Source organism: Caretta caretta, chromosome 4 (genome assembly GCF_965140235.1).
Source record: "Caretta caretta isolate rCarCar2 chromosome 4, rCarCar1.hap1, whole genome shotgun sequence".
NCBI classification, from domain to species: Eukaryota; Metazoa; Chordata; order Testudines; family Cheloniidae; genus Caretta; species Caretta caretta.
In genome coordinates this window covers 128,481,285-128,499,885 of record NC_134209.1, presented here as the reverse complement: position 1 = coordinate 128,499,885, position 18,601 = coordinate 128,481,285, and the positions used below count along the sequence as shown (strand labels likewise).

Here is an 18,601-nt window from a genome sequence, read left to right as displayed (position 1 = left end):
TTCCCCGCCCTCTGACTGCCCCAAACCCTCTCCACACCCCTGCCCACACCGAACTCCCCTGACCTCTATCCAACCCGCCCCCTGCGCCCTTATCGTGCTGCCTGGACCACCAGTGGCTGGCGGCAGGGCTGCACCAGGACAGGCAGCAGCGCCACGCAGCACAGAGCACGGGCTCAGGCCGGGCCCTGCAGCCTCACTGCCCAGAGCATTGCGCCGCGCGGCGGCGTGGCTGTGGGGGAAGAGGGACAGCCTCCCAGGCCAGGAGCTCAGGGGCGGGCAGGACGGTCCCGCGAGCCATAGTTTGCTCACCTCTGCACTAGCTGCTCATTCATGAGGGTAGACTCTTGAACCCACCCATGCAAAAAAAGTATTGGTTTCAACTGAGCTCTGTGCAGGCACGGGTCTGTCAGTGCAGATCTCATTGCAATATCAAGGCCATATATAAAGGTGCACTATCATATTGCAATTCCACAAATTCAGCTTCCATGTTACGTGGTCTTAGGGTACGTCTACACTGCAAACGAAGGGTAGGGTATGTCCACACTGCAGTTGGAGGGTGTAACTGCAGCACATGTAGGATACGTTTTGTAGCTTGATTCTTTAGTGGTAATAATTATTCTTGATTGCTGATTAATACTGATTTAATGAGCTTGGGATAGTACGGTTCTAGTCCCGGAAACAGACACAACAGAATTAAATAACAAATTCAATATTTGGTGGGGAGCCCCATCGTGTACAGCAACAACACTCACACTGAGGGCAAAGCCAAGCCCAATCAGCACAATTAGTGAAGACAAGAAAGCTCCAAACCATATAAACAAATAGCAGTAATACAGAATTAGTGATATCTTTGATATCATTCCTGGCATATGCTCATATACCTATATACTCACATGCTTCCTTGGGGATATGGTAGTGAGAGAGAAAAGACCCGCTCTGTCCCTGGCATGCCAATCAAGTCCAGTGGTCCAGATCCAGAATGACCTACCTGATAACCGAAGATCGACTCCCTCTACATGGTGGCCTGGTCTATTATAGAGCCTATGGATGATTGTCATGAATATTCATGCAGACGCCCAGCCTCCCATCTCCACATCCAACTTCCTCACTCTAATAATGTTGGGGTGCCTTTATCTTATAGGTTAGCATATTAATGGCTTTCCCTTATTACCACAGATGTCAATTAATCACTAAAGCAAATTTGTGGTGGGCATCTGCCAACAATTTTATCCTAAAATATCCAAGCCTGGTATCAGTTTAATGTTTCTGCTGTTGCCTGGTATCATTATGTACAAACTTCCCCCTTAAACACTCTATTCCCAGTTCCCCAAAACCTTGGGGCAACTGTTTGGCCATCTATCTATGCTGAAGCTCATAGGTCTCAAGCCTTATGCTAACTTGCTTAAGCCAATGTCTTACAGGAAATGGGCCTGTTGGTTTCTTGCATTACTGCTAAGTAAAATAAAATGCGAAAGCTAGTTCTATGGGCTACCGTTTACACTAAACCCATAGCACTGAGTCTCAGAATACCAGGAGTCTCAGAAGCCAGGTCAAAGCACAAGGAAAGCAGCTTAACAGACAATACTAATCATACCGGTAAATAAAATGTAATATAAAGCCTTTTAATACCATAAAATGCATGGCTAGTGTAACCTTTCAAGCAGCATTTCAATTTGTTGGGCAAATGAAGCTTGGAATATTTTTTTAAAAATACTGTGAATAAAGTATTTTCGTGATCAATGTTGTCAGATATTCCATTGTCAGTATCATGTAGGGGCACACTGACAGGGCTGTTAAAACTCTAGAAACTCAGTCCCGCTTTCTCCAGGAGCAGTAGTGTCTTTGTAGTTATGTTAAGAGTCTTAGTCACACCACAACTGCAAATCATCAGATCATATTAAGCTCCAAAGGGAGCAACTTCTTCATCCCCACAAAGTGAGGATAAATCATGGAGAGCAGTACAAAAGTGTGTAGGTGGAAAAATGAAAGCGGTGATATCATATAGTCTACATATTTTAAAAGTTATCAAAAAAAGCAAGATTCTAAAGGCATTACAAGAAAAATTTGCATTTCTTTCCAGTGGAGCTATTATTGTACAATGAACATTTAAGTCATTTAAAATAATTCACACACACAACTATAATTATAAAAAAACAGCTATGCCTTCTTTTTCTGCACAAGATTCTTTGTGCAGAAATATCCCTCACCAAACTCTTGATCTCTATATTCTAGGGTTGGGATAAGTCATTAATATAGCCCATAAAACAAAATATTTAAAACAAGGGATAATTTTTACTTAGCAATTTATTACAGAATTTAAGAAATCCAAACACTTGAATAGTTAAGATCATAAATCTGACATCCCTCTCATACATTCATAGATTTTAACGCCAGAAGAGACAACTACGATCCAGTTTGACCTCCTGCACAACACACAATTTCAGTAATTCCTGAAATGGAGGGAATTATTCTCTCTTATTACATAAGTGAATAGTACTGAATTACAGTTGAAATAGAGCATCTTTCTAAGAAAGACACACAAACTCATTTTAAAGATTCCACATGATGATCAATGTGGTAAGTTCCACCACTTAATTACCCTCATGGATAAAAACTGCGTCACATCCAATTTGATTTTTCCAACTTCAAGTCACTGGAACTTATTACACCCTAATGATTAATGGTTAGATTACAACCTTAAAAGAATAGTACTGATTTGGGTCAGTTACCAGAAATCTCAGAATACACACACCACAAAAAACAAGACCTTGGAATTTCATTTCACTTTTGAGGAGTAGCCGATGCTGTTTTGGCAGCAGTGAAAGAAAGTATTCTCAGTCAGCTTCACTGGCAAATATTTGGATCCAGTTTTCAAATAGACAGTTCTTAAAACATTTGTACTATCCCTGTCTTGAAGATGCTCCTTGCATCAGCCAGTCTCAAAACCTCCCCATGTTTTAATTTTTGTGGTGTAATGAGAAGATTTTGTAGGGCAGATAGAGGAACACAAAGAAACACTAGAAACTTATTTCCCCCCGCACCCTTTGCAAAAAAACCCAACATTTTAAAGTTTTACTCTATAAAATTACCTCCAGATGCTATAGTTGTCAAAGATACTTAACTCCACAAATGAAAAGCATAAGTATCTTTTGGGACGGGAATTACCAGAGGAATTAATATAAATTTTATAATTGAAAAATGGCTGCAACTAAATTTGGAGATGCTATCCTCCAAATATATATTAAGCCACTGACATTTACGCTACCAGGTCTAAAATCCTGGTCCCAGAGGTGAAAGTAAGTTGGTACTATCCAGTATGGCATACCCATAAGAGCTGGTACACAGCCGACCATACCGGCCGGGCCACTGATGAGGGGGGCCAAAAGGGGCAGCTTGCCCAGGGCCCGGCAATTTAAAAGGGCCCAGGGCTCCTGGCAGTGGCCGGAGCCCCGGCCCTTTAAATCACCACCAGAGCCCCCGGCCGCCGCCGTGCTACTGCTACCACTGGGGTCCAGCAGTGATTTAAAGGGCCCAGGGCTCCCAGCCACTGCTATCGCAGCCGTAGCCTCTGGCCCTTTAAATTGCTGTCGGAGTTCTGGTGTAGCGGTAGCAGCAGCCAGGAGCCCCGGGGCTCCAGTAGTGATTTAAAGGGCCTGGGGCTCCAGCTTCCCAAGTGACCGTAGCTAGATTGACATAGCTGCATCTGCACCAGGGGTTATGTCGGCCATAGCTACAGCTTTCAGGGGTGTGGATTTTTCACTCTGCCAAGTACTGTAGTTATGTTGTCCTAAGTTTTAAGTGTAGCCCAGGCCTCTGTCACAACAATTTATAAAGTTAACTCTTCTGTAAAATATACACAATAACTGGACTCCTCCAAGGATGTGTAGAACCCCAAATATATGTACAAGCATTGTGTAAGAGATAACTCCCATTCACAGGGTTCTCAATTTGTACAAACACTACCTAAGAACGTCATACTGGGTGAGACCAAAGGTTCATCTAGCCCAATATCTTGTCTTCCAACAGTGGCCAATGCCAGGTGCCCCAGAGGGAAGGAACAGAACAGGTAATCATCAAGTGATCCATCCCCTGTTGCCTATTCCCAGCTTCTGGCAAACAGAGGCTTAGGGACGCCATCCCTGCCCATCCTGGTTAATAACCATTGATGTATCTATGCTCCGTGAACTTATCTAGTTCTTTTTTGAAGCCTGTTATAGTCTTGACTTCATCTGACTGCTCAGGATTCCAGAACCCTATTTCTCTTCTCTAACAGACTTGTAATAAGCAAAATGCCTGTAAGACCAAATACACGAATGAAGCATCACCTAATTCTTAAACCCTAAAGCCATAACGTCTTCAAAATCCTTTCAAACTCCCCAGACAAACTGCTTTCAGATCCCCACCCCTTTGCCCACTAGACCCCTCAAACCCTGCTGAGCGGTGGAACACAATGGGCATGGCAGGTAAGTATTTCTGCTGTGTGCAAGGGAATATGCACAAAGACAGTCTGCTTCACTCCATTCTCTGGCTTTCTTCAAGCCCTATCATTAATGTCCTATAATTAATGGGGAGGGAGGTTATCAGTCAACATCCTTTCAGAGAGACGGCTGTACTAACTGGTCAAAAGTGATTTACAAGCTACCACATAAAAGTTATCGTAAGTGGGATGGAGGGTCCAGACTGGTCTTTGTAGCCAATTCCCATGTTCTCCAAGGTATTGTGTACTTTTACCGCCTCTTGCAATTCTGAGGAATGCCAGGACTGTTTTTGCTTTAAGCAGTTACTAGCTTTCCTGTATACTGCAGACACGTATACAGATGACTCATTGATTCCAAGCTCCAGAAGCCTTAATCAATCACATACGCACATCATTCACTGACAAATTTCCTGTCAAGGCACATTTTTTGCTAAATCGATAGAAAGTTAACTACTCTGATTTTTATTTAGTATTCAGGCAGTACCATTTCTCCCACTCCTAATTTATACACAAACCTATTTCTGCAGGTGCTCTCCAGAAAGACTTTAACCATTCCTGACAGGGGGAGGTGGGACGAGAAAGTTTACTCTATTGAAAACAGACTCTATGCTTTAGGTTTGCTGAGTCTCTGCCAGTTGCATGTTGAGGTTTACATTCAAATCAGTACTGATTTATATAAAGAAACCTCATGTTATCATTACCACCTACTGTGAAATCAACTATTTCAAAACCCTTCAAAAAGCAAACAGATTCCGTAACAGCAGGTTAATAGAAGAACTGAGAAATTGCATGACTTGTTGATGCAAAATCCCTCAACACAGGAGCTTGATCCAATGGGACTATTTGTATTCTCAAAGTTAAGTACGTGTTAAGTATTTGTTGGATTGGGGCAGAGTGCTCAGCACCTTGCAGGAGTGTCCCCTAGATCAAGAGAAAGAGGTTACCCAGAACACACAAGTTCTCTTGACATCTCCATAAGGTTATTATACCTTTAAACATAGCATATACACATGAAGTTAGGGAAAATATATTACACAGATACATAGATTCCAAGGCCACTGTGATCATCTAATCTGACCACCTATATAATATGGGCTGCAGAATCTCTCCAAAATAATTCCAAGAGTTTATCTCTTAGGAAAAACATCCAATCCTGATTTCATAATTGTCAGTGATGGAGAATCCATCATGACCTCGGTAAATTGTTCCACGGTTACTCACTCTCACTGTTAAAAATGTATGACTTATTTCCAGTCTCAAATTGTCTAGCTTCAACTTCCAGCCACCGGATAACGTTCTACCTTTCTCTGCTAGACTGAAGAGTCTATTATCAAATATTTGTTTCCCATGCAGACACTTATAGACTAATCAAGTCATCTCATAATCTTCTCTTTTTAAGCTAAATAGATGTGCTCTAAAATTTTACTGGCAAGCATATGGAAGTGCTAGAGTCACAAGGGAGTTATGTAGGCCATCCCAGACAAGTGCAAATATGTTTATACCAAACTATCAAAGTATACAGAGCTTGAGATACTGTAACCATGTTTTAAGATAGCATTCTTAAAAGAACCAGAGTATATAAATTCTCCCTCCTCAAAATAAGTCTTTAGGTAACTACCACTCATAGAAATTACTGCTTCTAAATCACTCCAACTACAAATTTAAGTCTGTAGAGTTGACAGAAATATGTAAAATATATGTAATGAATCAGCTGAAAGTGGTCAATACCTTTAATATTTTGCAAATTCTAACTATTTCATTTGGAATTACAGTGACAATCCACTGAAATTATTAAAAGTTATCTACAATAAACAGCTCCACATATATTTCTGAATGACACTTTGGTGGACTTTTCCATTCTCCTCTACCTGTTCACAGTTTCAGTCACCACCAAAAAAGGTATTAATGACACACAGCAGCTGCTCCAAGTTACCGACTCCTTAATCCACTCAAGTAAAAAGTCAACTTTTGCCCCCTCATGAGGAGCCTGCTATCCTGGGTTTTTCCTTTCAAAAACAGAAAGAATATGTAATTCAACATTGCTACTTACAGCCTGGATTCCTCATTCTTCCTTGGCCCATCAGCAACATAGCAACTCTCCACTTAAAAACAACTTTAAGATATTCTGATTTCCATCCTTCTCCACTGGGAATACCTTCTCTTTCAGTGCTACTACTTTGCAAAAAACATTAATGCATCTTGAGTAACCTATTCTTCTTTGTAACCAGAATCTCTTTAAAACTCTATCCATATCCCTATTTTATGTTTCAACTTGAATGTGTCAAGGTTGGGGCAGAAGAGGAACTTTATTGCCCTGTTTCAAATAAGGCTCTAGGTTGGGTTTTGTTGTATGTTTGGTGGTACTTTTGGAGGAGGCGGGGGATTTTCCTTCCCCAAAATCCAAGGAATCAGTATTATGGTAGGTAGTATTCGTTGTAGAAAAATGCAGAGTCATGCATAGTGCATGAAATAATTTGACATACACAGCCACATTGCCTAAATTAAACGTAATCAATCATGCAGGAAAAAGACCCAGCCATCATGGCAGACAGTTCAATGGAAACAGATGCTTAATCTTCAGCAATGTTTAAAATATTGGGGTAAGTTATGAAAGGGATAAAGAAACATACCGAAACATACTACTACTGTATAAATTGATGGTATGCCCGTACCCTCAATACTGTATTCAGTTTTACTCATATCTCAAGAATCGTAAAAGAAAGAGAAAAAAGGGTGACTAAAGTGATTAGAAGCATTGAAAAAGGACTTCAAAAATGAGGAGAGTTAAAAGGATTAACATACATAATTTAGAGAAGAAACATGATAGAAGTATACAAAATAATTATTATACAGGTTATTCAGATGCTTTTGTTTATCCTCATAATACAAGAACAAGGGCACATTCAATAAAATGGAGAAGCAACATATTTAAAATAAAAGTAAATGCTTTTTTTAAATTAACAGAATGCACTGTCAACATACTGAGCGGCCTGCAAAGAGATGTAATTGAGACAAAGGGTTTAGTAGAATTTTAAAAAAGTAGACATTTATACAGAATCAGAAACTACCCAGATTGACTGGAGAGGGAGAATATCATACCTGCCAGCATCCTTTATACAGAGTACCAGTAGATTGATAGCAGGTATATATTTTCATAATTTTGCATAATTCATGAGTAGAAGCCATGCGTTTCTGTTTTAAAATGATACTATAACAAAGCATGATACATTTCAATGCCACATTTCTCACATTGTTGCTATTCTCTTCTTCATGTTGAAAAGTACTAGGAAACTGGGGGATGAGAGAGAGGGGAAACAAGTATCTGCTAGCTCTAATCCTAACTTAATAATCATGTAATTAACGTCAAAAGTGTCAATTCTTCAACAGCTCTGTACTACTTTATTAGTGGGCGAGATTAGAAAGCTGATAATGATATATTAAGGATGCAATTAGAAAGTCAGGAATTCAACAAATCATTTTTTCCCCCAAAATTTGCTCATTGGCTCAAGAGAACTGCCTTAATTCCAGAGTTGCCCCTCCCTAATTAGGTGAAAATTGTAAATCTGAAAACTATTGACATAAAACCAAAGATATATTTGTTTAAAATTATGTTTTGTGGCACTCTGGGGAACCAATAATTTAAATTATTAGAAGTTAGAGAAGCAAAAGGTTAGTTACTTAGATTGTAAACTCTTACATGGATCACAGATTCTTTGGTCTTTTTTGTTATTGTGTGTACAGTACCTAGCACGATGGGTCCCTGTTTTCTGATTAAGGCCTCTAGGAACTTCTATATGATAAATTCAAGACTATTTTAGAGCTGGGATTATTAATACACTTAAATCACTCCAATTTCATATGGAATTCTATCTTAAACCCAGAACAAGAAAGAGCAGCAGTTTGTAGGACTGAGGCCCTACCGGGAAACCCAATCATACACACATATAGGTGCTTAGATTTATGCTTATGAATAATCTCAGAGACTTCAATAGGGCTACTCACTTCGTAAAGGTAAGCAAGCATGTAAGTATTTGTAGGACTGGGGCCCAGATTTAAAATTTTTATTAAAGCTAATGTTAAAAAAAAAAAAAATTATGTAATACATAGGTGAGAAAGGAGTGTCTGTACATCTGGGTATAATCACTCTTTTCTCAATCTATGTATTAGGAGTGACTATACCCAGATGTACAGACACTCCTTTCTCAACCTATGTATTACTTTTTTTTTTTTTTTTAACATTAGCTTTAATAAAAATTTTAAATCTGGGCCCAAGTCCTACAAATACTTAAAAGAGCTTAAAAAAACCACAGTGGACTGGTTAAGTCTGGAACACAGAGGTGTGGTATGCAGGTGTGAGATCCCAGACTAAGTTTAAAATCTGACTTCAGGGGTACAGAATATTGCAAATGGACACGTCTCATTCCAGGAACTATGGGGAGAGCACCTTCACTTTCCATTACTTTTAATAAATTAAGACTCTCTCCATGCAACTTGAAAGCACCATCTTGATTTTAAAAATTTATCAATGAATTCTGATCAGAACTCCTACATACCTACTGACCCATCCACATTTTCCCATGTGAATTCATTCAAGAGCATAGGGGCACCCACACATGCCTATCACAACATGTGATGTGCCTCCTTGTAGTGCACTTAATGCCCCAACAACAACTAAGTGGGTGAAGCGAGGCAATCACTATACTCAGATGAACCCATACAGAAAAATAAGAGACAAAACCACCATATTGCCCATGGTTGAACACTTTTCACAGAGCAATCACTGCACATCAGACCTCTCAAAAGTCATCCTCAACCGAAACCTGCACAACACCTTAAGAAGATGAGCCTGAGAGCCTAAGTTCATAACTTTGCTAGACACTAAAAATCGTGGACTCAAAGACATTGCATTTGTGGCTTATTACAACAATCTGTAACCCACTAACCCTCCTTTGTCCTACAAAGGCAGAGTTGTTAACTGCCCACCTCACCTTGAATGGTTTCTTGCAACATGTGTTAACCCCTTACACTTAATCTTGTATATAGCTGTGACATCGGAGTACCCTTCCCAGACCTGAAAAAGAGCTCTGTGTAAGCGCGAAATCTTGTCTCTTTCACTTGGCTCCTCGGAGCTAAGATAAAGCGTAAGTAGCCTCTCAGCCTATTAAAGGCTATGATCAAGTGTCTTGATGTGTTTGGTCTTTTGGCCCCGAGAGGAAAACCAACAGAAACTGATCCAATACAAGATATTGTCTCACCCTCATTGTCGCTCTAATGTGTAATCTAGTTAATTTTAAGAAGTCAGTTAAAAGCAGTTTATGGTATTGTATTGCCTTTGTGCTTGAATCCCCTTATTAGTTTTTGTGGTTAAAAACCTCCCTCTCTTTCTTGTTGCTGTGTGAACACAAAGAGAAATACACAGGGAAAACAGACAATTATACACAAAACAAAAGAAAAAATGTCTCTCTCATCTTCCATCTTATAACACATAAAAAAATTCACACAGGAATGTATTTTTCAAATTGAAGATGTCCCTTCAAGTATAGGAGTTTATTGCAACAATACCTCTAATGTCTTGATTTTAGAATATGCCAATCTTGCATAATTAGTATTTCAGACTCACCACTTCTTTCAGCTCTCTCCCTGCTGTTAGAATGGCTGGTAGCTAATGGGGAAAAAGTTGCAGAGGACAATGAATCTCCTGAAGGTGAACCAGGTTTCTGATTACTCTCACTATGGCTCACAGTAGCAGCTGCATTTAGCTGAGACCTTACTTGCTGTGGCTGAGGGTGAGAAGGACTTGAAGAAGGATCAGGATCTGAATCCATTTCAGCTGCAGGCAAAAAAGTTAAATTTATAATTAAGAAAAAAAGCACACACTAATAATTACGTGGCATGCATCTTATGTAAAACCAGAGTGCAAACCTCTTTAAGTCCAAATACATGTTATGTTTCTTGTTCTGATAATATGTACAAAAAGTCAGAATGAACATAAAAGTGTTGGCAAGCTTGCTAAGGCATCTTTTACGCATGGAATTATTCAGGAATAGCTAGTGCTTCTCTGCTGCCTCTAAATAGTTTAATGCAGATGGGACAGTTGATTGAAATGCAGATCAGAGGATGGGACTACCAAATCCACTCTCTGACCTGTGTCAGTGTACAAATATCTATACAAAAAACAGTGGCTGCCCATCTGCACTTCGTATTCAAATCATGAAAGGGATGTGCTGCAGACCCTGAGGCATACCCATGAGATGGTCGTGAAGAAAAATTCCAACTCCCCCACTCCAGTCCTTTAACGAAAAAACTCGGATTTACATATATAGGGGTGACTTTCATCCAAAATGAGCAAACTCCTTTTGCCTCCCTGCCCATTCCCAAAGTAAACACTGTTTTACAGAAAAACATTTGCCAAAATCTTTAAGGGGTGCATTTTGAAAGGCATAAAGGGCAGTTAGGAACAAAATTCCCATTGACAATCTCCCCCCATGAAGATCAAAAGGTCACTGCTATTTTGTAAAAGGTTCCTTAAATATGTAACCTTTACAAAAAAAAGTTACCTGAACTTTTTCTTTTACAGGACTGGAAGCAGAAGGATGTGTGTCTTCATAGCAGGAAGTGTGATAAGTCATATCATGTCTGAAACTGACTTAGCTGAATTTGAAGCCTGAGCACAACAAACTTTGAAGAAGCTACTTTAACACAGTCAGCCTATTAAACGCCCTCTTCTAATCCTTGATTTTCCAAAAACATGCATACCCATGTGTAATAAAAATAAGCTATGAACGCATAGCCCAAAAGTATTATAGTCTCAAAGATCAATACTGACTTCAATGATTTGGGCTGACAACTTAAATTCTGTTTATAGAGTGATAACTAAAAATCCTAACTCATAAAGCAACAAACATGTATATGATTAATATTTACCTTGTAAGGTACTAAGTAATTTAAACAACTCACTTGCTGTGTTTTTTTAAAATCAAGAAAAAGATTACAGTAAGGGTGACTACTTGCTTTCTGTATTATAACTTCTATTTCATATCACAAATAACTAAAACAGTTCTGCCTTAACAGTTGCACAAAAATGCAGAGATTAAAATGACCTTTCCCAATAAAGCAGCAGAATTACTTTTAATCATTATGATACGAAAGTTCTCTCTTAGTTGGATTCATACTTAACCCTGCTACTTTAAAAGGGAACATGGGTGGGGAAAATAAGGCAGAAGGTAAGATCCCTGACAGTAAGGAGTAAGAAAGAATCCTCTTCCCTGGCCCCAGCTAACTAAATTCTCCATAACTGATTCAGGGGCTTCCTCTTAGTTCTTTACTTCAACAGGTGAGAAAAGCATCTCCCCAGCATTTCCAAGAGAGGATGAAAACGTAACTTACTATAAAAAAAATAAAGAGACATTGCCATCTTCAATTAGGCCAAATATTAAAACTTTTTTTTACAAAGTTTTTATAAAATGCAAGTGTTTTTAAATTAAAAGTATTAATGAAGACTTGTTTAAACAAGTAAACATTCATCTGAAGTGATTAAAACCCAGCCATTGTAGCACCAAGAATCTGAATGTGAAACTGGGTATAAACAAAAGTTTAACTGACTTCATTGTCCAAGCTGAAAGAAATACAGAAAGTAAACAGAGCATAGACACAAGTGAACTGGATTTTTAAAACAAATCTTACTTTTATGACCTAAAGAGTTATGAGTAGCATAGGCAAATTTGTTTACATGTGATTTATAACATGAGCAGCCTTTTAAAAATGCAAAACATAACAAGTATGTATTCAGTGACCCAGTCTCTCATGTGCTCTCACTGTCTTTTCATGTTAAAAGTCCTCAGCAACAGACAAACCCAGTGACAATACCCATCCTGTGATTTGCCTGTGAAATCCTGAAAAGGGGATGGGTGGTTAGGGTCAAGTTTTAAAAAAGGTCCTAAGACAAGTAAAAAACCAGCATGTATAAAGCCTTGTATATGTTCAGAATACTTTCTGAATAAGCATTAATAAGTGATCCTGCAAAGGACAGGAAGGAGTGTAAAATACTGAACACAAATGCAAGGAACAGAATTTTGGGCTGGATTGTTTGGGACTCCCTACCAAAAAAGGGTGTTTGGCACACTCTCTGATGAGCCAGCGCAACTATCTCAAAAGGGGCGAGGAAGAGCAGATGCTGTGCTTGCCCCAGTCAGAACAGTTTCTTGGGTGCACCCCCTGAAACAAAACTGAGAGCCTCTTAGGGGCTGCCACCGTCTGGCTCCCACAGCCTCCTCCTGGTGGGGGAGGCTAGAGAGTTAGGAGGCAGGTTTCCGCAGTGAGCAGCAGCCCCGGGAATGGATGAAGCTGGGAGGATCATGGATCTCTGCTCATAGAGAAGAAGCTGGACATGACAATGCAACTTACAGCACTGCCGGAGGCTGGGTCCAAGGTCCCAGCGGGCACTGCTCAGAAGGGGGGAAAGAGGGTGGCAGGCGGTGAGTCCCGCTCCCGAGGGGGATGCGCACAGCTGGAGAGGGGTCCCTGCTCCCGAGGGGGGTTCACAGGTAGGGGGACGCAGGCAGTGAGTCCTGCTCTCGAGAGGGGTGCACTGCTCGGGAAGGGGGGTGGGCAGGGCGGTGCGCACAGCTAAGGAAGCTACTGGGGGCCAGGCAGTAGGATTTCCCCCCCCAAGAGCTGCAGGGACGGAGAGACCCAACACCCGGAGTCGTGCGGGCAGAGGGCTGTACCCAGCCCGCAGGGGTGGTCGTGCCCAGCGGAACGAGGGGTGGGGGGGGGTCCCCTGTTTGCCGGAGGCTCCGGCTGCTGCTCCAAACACTCACCAGAGCCCGGCAGGGCAGAGTCCCCGGCAAAGTTGGGCTCCGACTCTTCCAGCGGCTGCGCGCAGACTCAGCGCGCGGCGCCCGCTGCCCTAGCCGGGGAAGCTGCCGGCCCCGCCCACCGCTCCCCGCCACGGCCGCAGCCGCAGCCGCAGCCAGCCGGCGCCGCGCGCAGGGGCCGCCCGCCTGCCACTCACCGCGCTCCCGCCCCCGCTCCCCGGGGAGCTGCTTTGCCCCGGCGCGGGCTGGGGAGCGGCGGGGTGCGTGGGACGTTGCAGAGCCGGTGCGGCGGGGCCCGGGCGTGGGGGGGGGGGCAGAGTCGCGCTGCGTGTTTTCCTGCAGCGAGAGAGGGAGGCGGCCGCAGGTTACTGCACTTGCTGGGCCTTGAGAGCGGGCCTGGGAACCGCTGGGGGCAGGACAGATGGGACGGTGCAACGTGACCTGCCACGGGCAGCCCGAGGCACAACACGTCCTCACCCAGCCCTGGCCAAGTTTGGACCCTCCCACCTCCGCGCCCACACGCTGGAATCAGGGGCGTTAGCCGCGTTACAAGACTGTGGGAGCGAAGTCCGGCCCTTTGCCTCCAAAGGGAGACGGTGCAGTTTGCATCCGCCCGAAGTTGAGGCTCCAGAGATTCGCTGTGGCGCTGAAATGCCTCCCTGAGAGAGGGCTGAAGAGAGAGAGCCCGAGAGCCCGGTTTTCCACAGATCTCCAGTACATAATAACTCCCATCAGTTGGGGCTCCTAGTGCCTGCCCAAATATTAATCAGTGCATCCTAGCATCACTTTCCTGAGGGGGAACTGAAGCCACACAGGAAGGCTGTGGTATGGGAACTGACGCCCGCTCTTCAGTGTCCGTGAGCCATAGGGCTTGGTGGGACAGACAAATAGATACAATAAAGTGCAACTTGTTTTTCCCAGGCTTGTCTGTTCAGAAACACAGGTGGGCAGGTACATGACTGGTACAAGTGAGTAGTTCATGGCTTCCCCTATAATAGCTTTATCTAGGTACGAACCTGGTCCCCATCAATATACAGTAGAACCTCAGCATGGGGCGGGGGGACTGGATCAGTATTCATGTCACCCTCCCCTTTAGTGCCTGACCCAGGCCAGGGAAGCTAATGATCTAAGCAGCAGCCCAAAATTGGTGATGAATCCTGGGCACGTGCCACCTGAGGCATGGTGCACATAATCTAACAAGACCTCACCCTTATGAAGACCTCAGGAATGGAGGTTGTTCATAACTCAGAAATGTTTATAACTCTGCATGAAATGTTCTGGTTCTTTTAAAAGTTTACATCTGAATGCTGACTTAATACATCTTTGAAACTTTACTACACATAAGAAAGTGCTTTAACTCTCTTCATTTAAATGAAACACGCACAGAAAGTTTCCTTACCTTGTCAAATCTTTTTTAAAACTTTCTCTTTATTTTTAGTAGTTATGTTTAAACAGAGTATTATACTGTATTTGCTTTATTTTATTTTTTTTGTCTCTGTTGCTGTTTGATTGTGTACTTCCACATGAGGTGTGTCGTTGACTGGTCAGTTTGTAACTCTAAGGTTTTACTGTAGTATCCGAGTGCCACCCACATATTTACAGATACCAAGCTCCTTCTTCCTGCTGGGGAGGAGAAACATCTTGACTAGTTTAGGAGGCAGAGTTGTTTAAGTTTTGTGTGAGAGCCCTGGTTTGCACCTAAAACTTCAATTGACCTAATTGGCGCACGGGGACCTCAGAGACATACTTAAGCTACCCTAAGCCTCCTGTAGACACTGCTAGGTGACAGGAAGAATTCGTCTGTCAACCTGGCTTCCACTTCTTGCAGGGGAGGATTTACTACAGCAACGGAAGTAGCCCTACCATTTGTGTTTATAATATGGCGCTACAGCACTGCAGAGCTTGCTGCCAATGTAGAGTTTGTAGTGGACACATACCCTGAGATCGGTGTTGCTTTCCTTGAAAAATGGGGTCGCCCTCATACTCTTGTTTTCTAATCCCCATCTCTCATTTTATGAGCTAAATTGTGCCTTCTGATATACAGCTGGATATTTCAGTGGCATCAGCACGTGTGTTATTCTCCCAGAAATGTTTTCTCCAAATAGAGGTGCAAACATACTCAAAAAGGTGAAATCCTAGCCGCATTCAGTTAATAACAAAACTCTCATTGGCTGCAGTGGGGCTAAGATTTCACCCTAAAATTTTTTTTAAACCATAGTAGGAGCAGGTCTTGAATATCAAAGATCATACAAGTTCTTTTAATTGCTTTTTCTTTCCTATGTTCGTTAACTACAGTTAATTTACTATCTTCCCCTGTCCTGGTTTCTTGCTTGCTGAGAGCCTGCCCCAGTATGCTCCATGAAGGTGATACCTCTGTACCTTCTGTTCAGCATTAAAGAATGGTGTCTGCATCTGCATATCTCTTACTCCCTTTGCTAAGGTTTTAGTGTATTTTTTCTTCTCTGGTTGAAGAAGGCAGCATTCTATGAAGTGCTAATGTTCTGTGCTGGCATTTCTAAACTGAAAAAAAAATCATTGAGTGGGAGAAAGTGTACAAAGTTAGAAAGTGAGTCAAATTCCACTTATGTACAGGAATAAGGCTTAATGGTATCATACAATGGGATTGCAAAGTACTCAATCTGCACAGAGCAGAAGTGTTTTTTTTAGCCTAACTTAAAACTTCGAGGCGCAGCCATGCGGCAAGTGGATGCAAACCAGAGCAAATTGGTGAAGTTACCTTACTGTCTAAGTGGCGAAAAAATATCAATCATAGACCCTAAGCCAGTGCAGAATATTTCATTGTTGACTTAGGCTAAAACACCCTTTTGTGCAAGACTCAAGAAGGGAAAAAAGCCCTAGAACCATTAAACAAGGATGGTAACATACACAGTGGAAATATTATACATTAACAGTGGAAACATAAGATGCCACAAGTACTCCTCGGTTTTTTTGCATGTACACAAGGGCTTTCTAAGAGTCCAGGTAGACTGTGAAAAGGTCCTATACTGAAGGCTCTTAAGCAAACTAAGCAGTCATTGGATGAGAGGGAATCCATGTCCTTTCATGTATAATTAACTGGTTAAAAGATAGGAATAGGGCAGGAATAAATGGTCAGTTTTCCACTATGGAGAGAGGTAAACTGCAGGGTTTCTCAAGGATCTGTACTAGGACCTGTGCTGGTCAACATATTCATAAATGATCTGGATAAATGGGTGAACAGTGAGGTGGCAAAATTAGCAAATATTCAAATTACTCAGGATAGTAAAGTTACAAAGGGATCTCACTAGACTGGGTGACAAAATGGCAGATGAAATTCAATATTGATAAATGGAAAAAATACTCCCAACTGTACATGCAGTGAGATGTGTCTAAATTATCTCTTACCACTCAAGAAGAAAAAAAAAAATCTTAGAGTCATTGTGGATAATTCTCTGAAAACGTCTGCTCAGTGGGCAGAGGCAGTAAAAATAAAATAAAATAAAATAAAAAGCAAATACTGTTAGGAACCATTAGGAAAGGGATATATAAGACAGATAATACCATTATGCCACTAGATAAATCCATAGTATACCCATATCTTGAATACTGCATGTAGTTCTGGTCACCTCATCTCAGAAAAGATATATTGGAATTGGAAAAGGTACAGAGAAGGCAATGAAAATTAGGGATATGGAACAGCTTCCAAACAAAGAGATAGATTAAGAAGACTGTCTCTTCAGTTAGAAAAAGGATGATTAAGGGGTGTTACAGGAGGACTATAAAAATCAGGAATGGTGTGGAGAGTGAATAGGGAATTGTTATATATCCCTTCACATACCATAAGAACGAGGGGTCACCCAATGAAGTTAATAGGCAGCAGGTTTAAAAAACATACATAAGACATTCACACAGTGCCTGTCAACTTGTAGAACTCATTGCCATGGGATGTTGTGAAGGCCAAAAGTACAACTGGGGTTAAAAAAAAGTAGATAAGTTTATGGAGGATAGATCCATCAATGGCTATTAGCCAATATGTCGAGGGATGCAACCCCGTGCTCTGGGTGTCCCTAAATCTGACTGCCAGAAGCTAGGACTGGACCACAGTGGATGGATTACTTGATAATTGCCCTGTTATGTTCATTTCTTCTTAGGCAGTTTGCACTGGCCACTGTAACAAGACAGGCTATTGGGGTAGATGGACCATTGGTCTGACCCAATGTGTCCATTCCTATGTTCTTATATGAATTGTTTTTTTTAAACAAATGAAGAGATGCAATAAATGTTAAATAAATGTCTTCTAGTGAGAAGAAAATGTGATACATACTGAAAATGACATTCATAGTTATATATTTTGAAATATTAACATCTGTATATTTCCAAATGTATGGTTGTCATTTTCAGAAATAAAACAATTCACAGAAATGAAACTGTTCCTATCTCTATGTAAATCATTTTTCATGATTTAATTTGATTAAATAATTTTAATTCAATGTAATGAACGTACATACATATATTTTTACAATAGATTTTTCCTCTATGTATATATCACTGCTCTAATATTTTTTCTGGACTGTGCTTCAGATCCCTACATTTCTCTGTAAATTTATCACTTTATTTGGTTACATTTGTGATATTTTAGACACTTCATTTCTGTTGGTCTATGGGAATGATTTTGCTTGAATTGCTCCTAACCAAATATTTCTGACATTCAGCCTATTTTTTAGTGCAGTAGGAGGATTTAGTCCTTTTCTGGCACTGTTATTCACTTCTGACAGCAGCTATTAGGCAGAACTTGATAATAGGTGGGAGAAGATGAGCAGACAGCATAGAGAAGTTCTCTAGAAACTGAAGCACTTATGAAGATCACAAACTCAATCCACTGTACCTGTGATTTTATTCTATGTATCGTGGAGGATCTGAAAAAGTATATATTACAATGATTCCCCTGTAGCATCTATCAGATTCCAAGGGGAATCATGGGAAGTCTGCATATACTAATATTGCTACTTTGTGCTTATATAGTAATATTTAATTAGTGGTGAATCACAAAAAAAGATCAGTTATTTCTACTTAATTGGGACTTTTACATGGGTTCGAAACTTGATATAAATTAGAGTTCATTTCAGGAGCAACTGGCACTACAGTCTGAACAAATTTTAGCTTTTTATTGAAGCAATTGAATCCGGATAAACAGATTAACTCATTTCAGTTTTTTCCTCCTCTTCAGAGGAAACTAAACAATTCTCTCGAGACAGTTTGTGTGTTTTAATCTCATGCCCTTTGGGCATACTGTACTGAAGGGCTCTTGGGTAAAATTGCCACATTTTAA

At 41.1% G+C, this 18,601-nt stretch overlaps 1 protein-coding gene across 3 annotated transcripts in view; it reads right to left on the bottom strand.

The window, feature by feature from the left end:
- WFS1 (wolframin ER transmembrane glycoprotein) overlaps positions 1–13,432 on the bottom strand; it is a 53,745-nt gene extending 40,313 nt beyond the window's left edge. Inside the window, exons 1-3 of one of the 3 annotated variants that reach the window (XM_048848920.2) lie at positions 13,297–13,380; positions 10,249–10,307; positions 10,098–10,139 (exon numbers count right to left, since the gene is read on the bottom strand). Coding sequence is in view for 2 of the 3 variants with exons in the window: in XM_048848917.2 (XP_048704874.2) it covers positions 10,098–10,302 (205 nt within the window). In the remaining variant the exon portion in view is untranslated. Of the gene's footprint in view, positions 1–10,097; positions 10,308–11,034; positions 11,328–13,296 lie in introns of those variants that run through there. The other 2 variants (XM_048848917.2, XM_048848919.2) reach the window with 2 other exon arrangements.
- Positions 13,433–18,601: the final 5,169 nt, after the last annotated feature.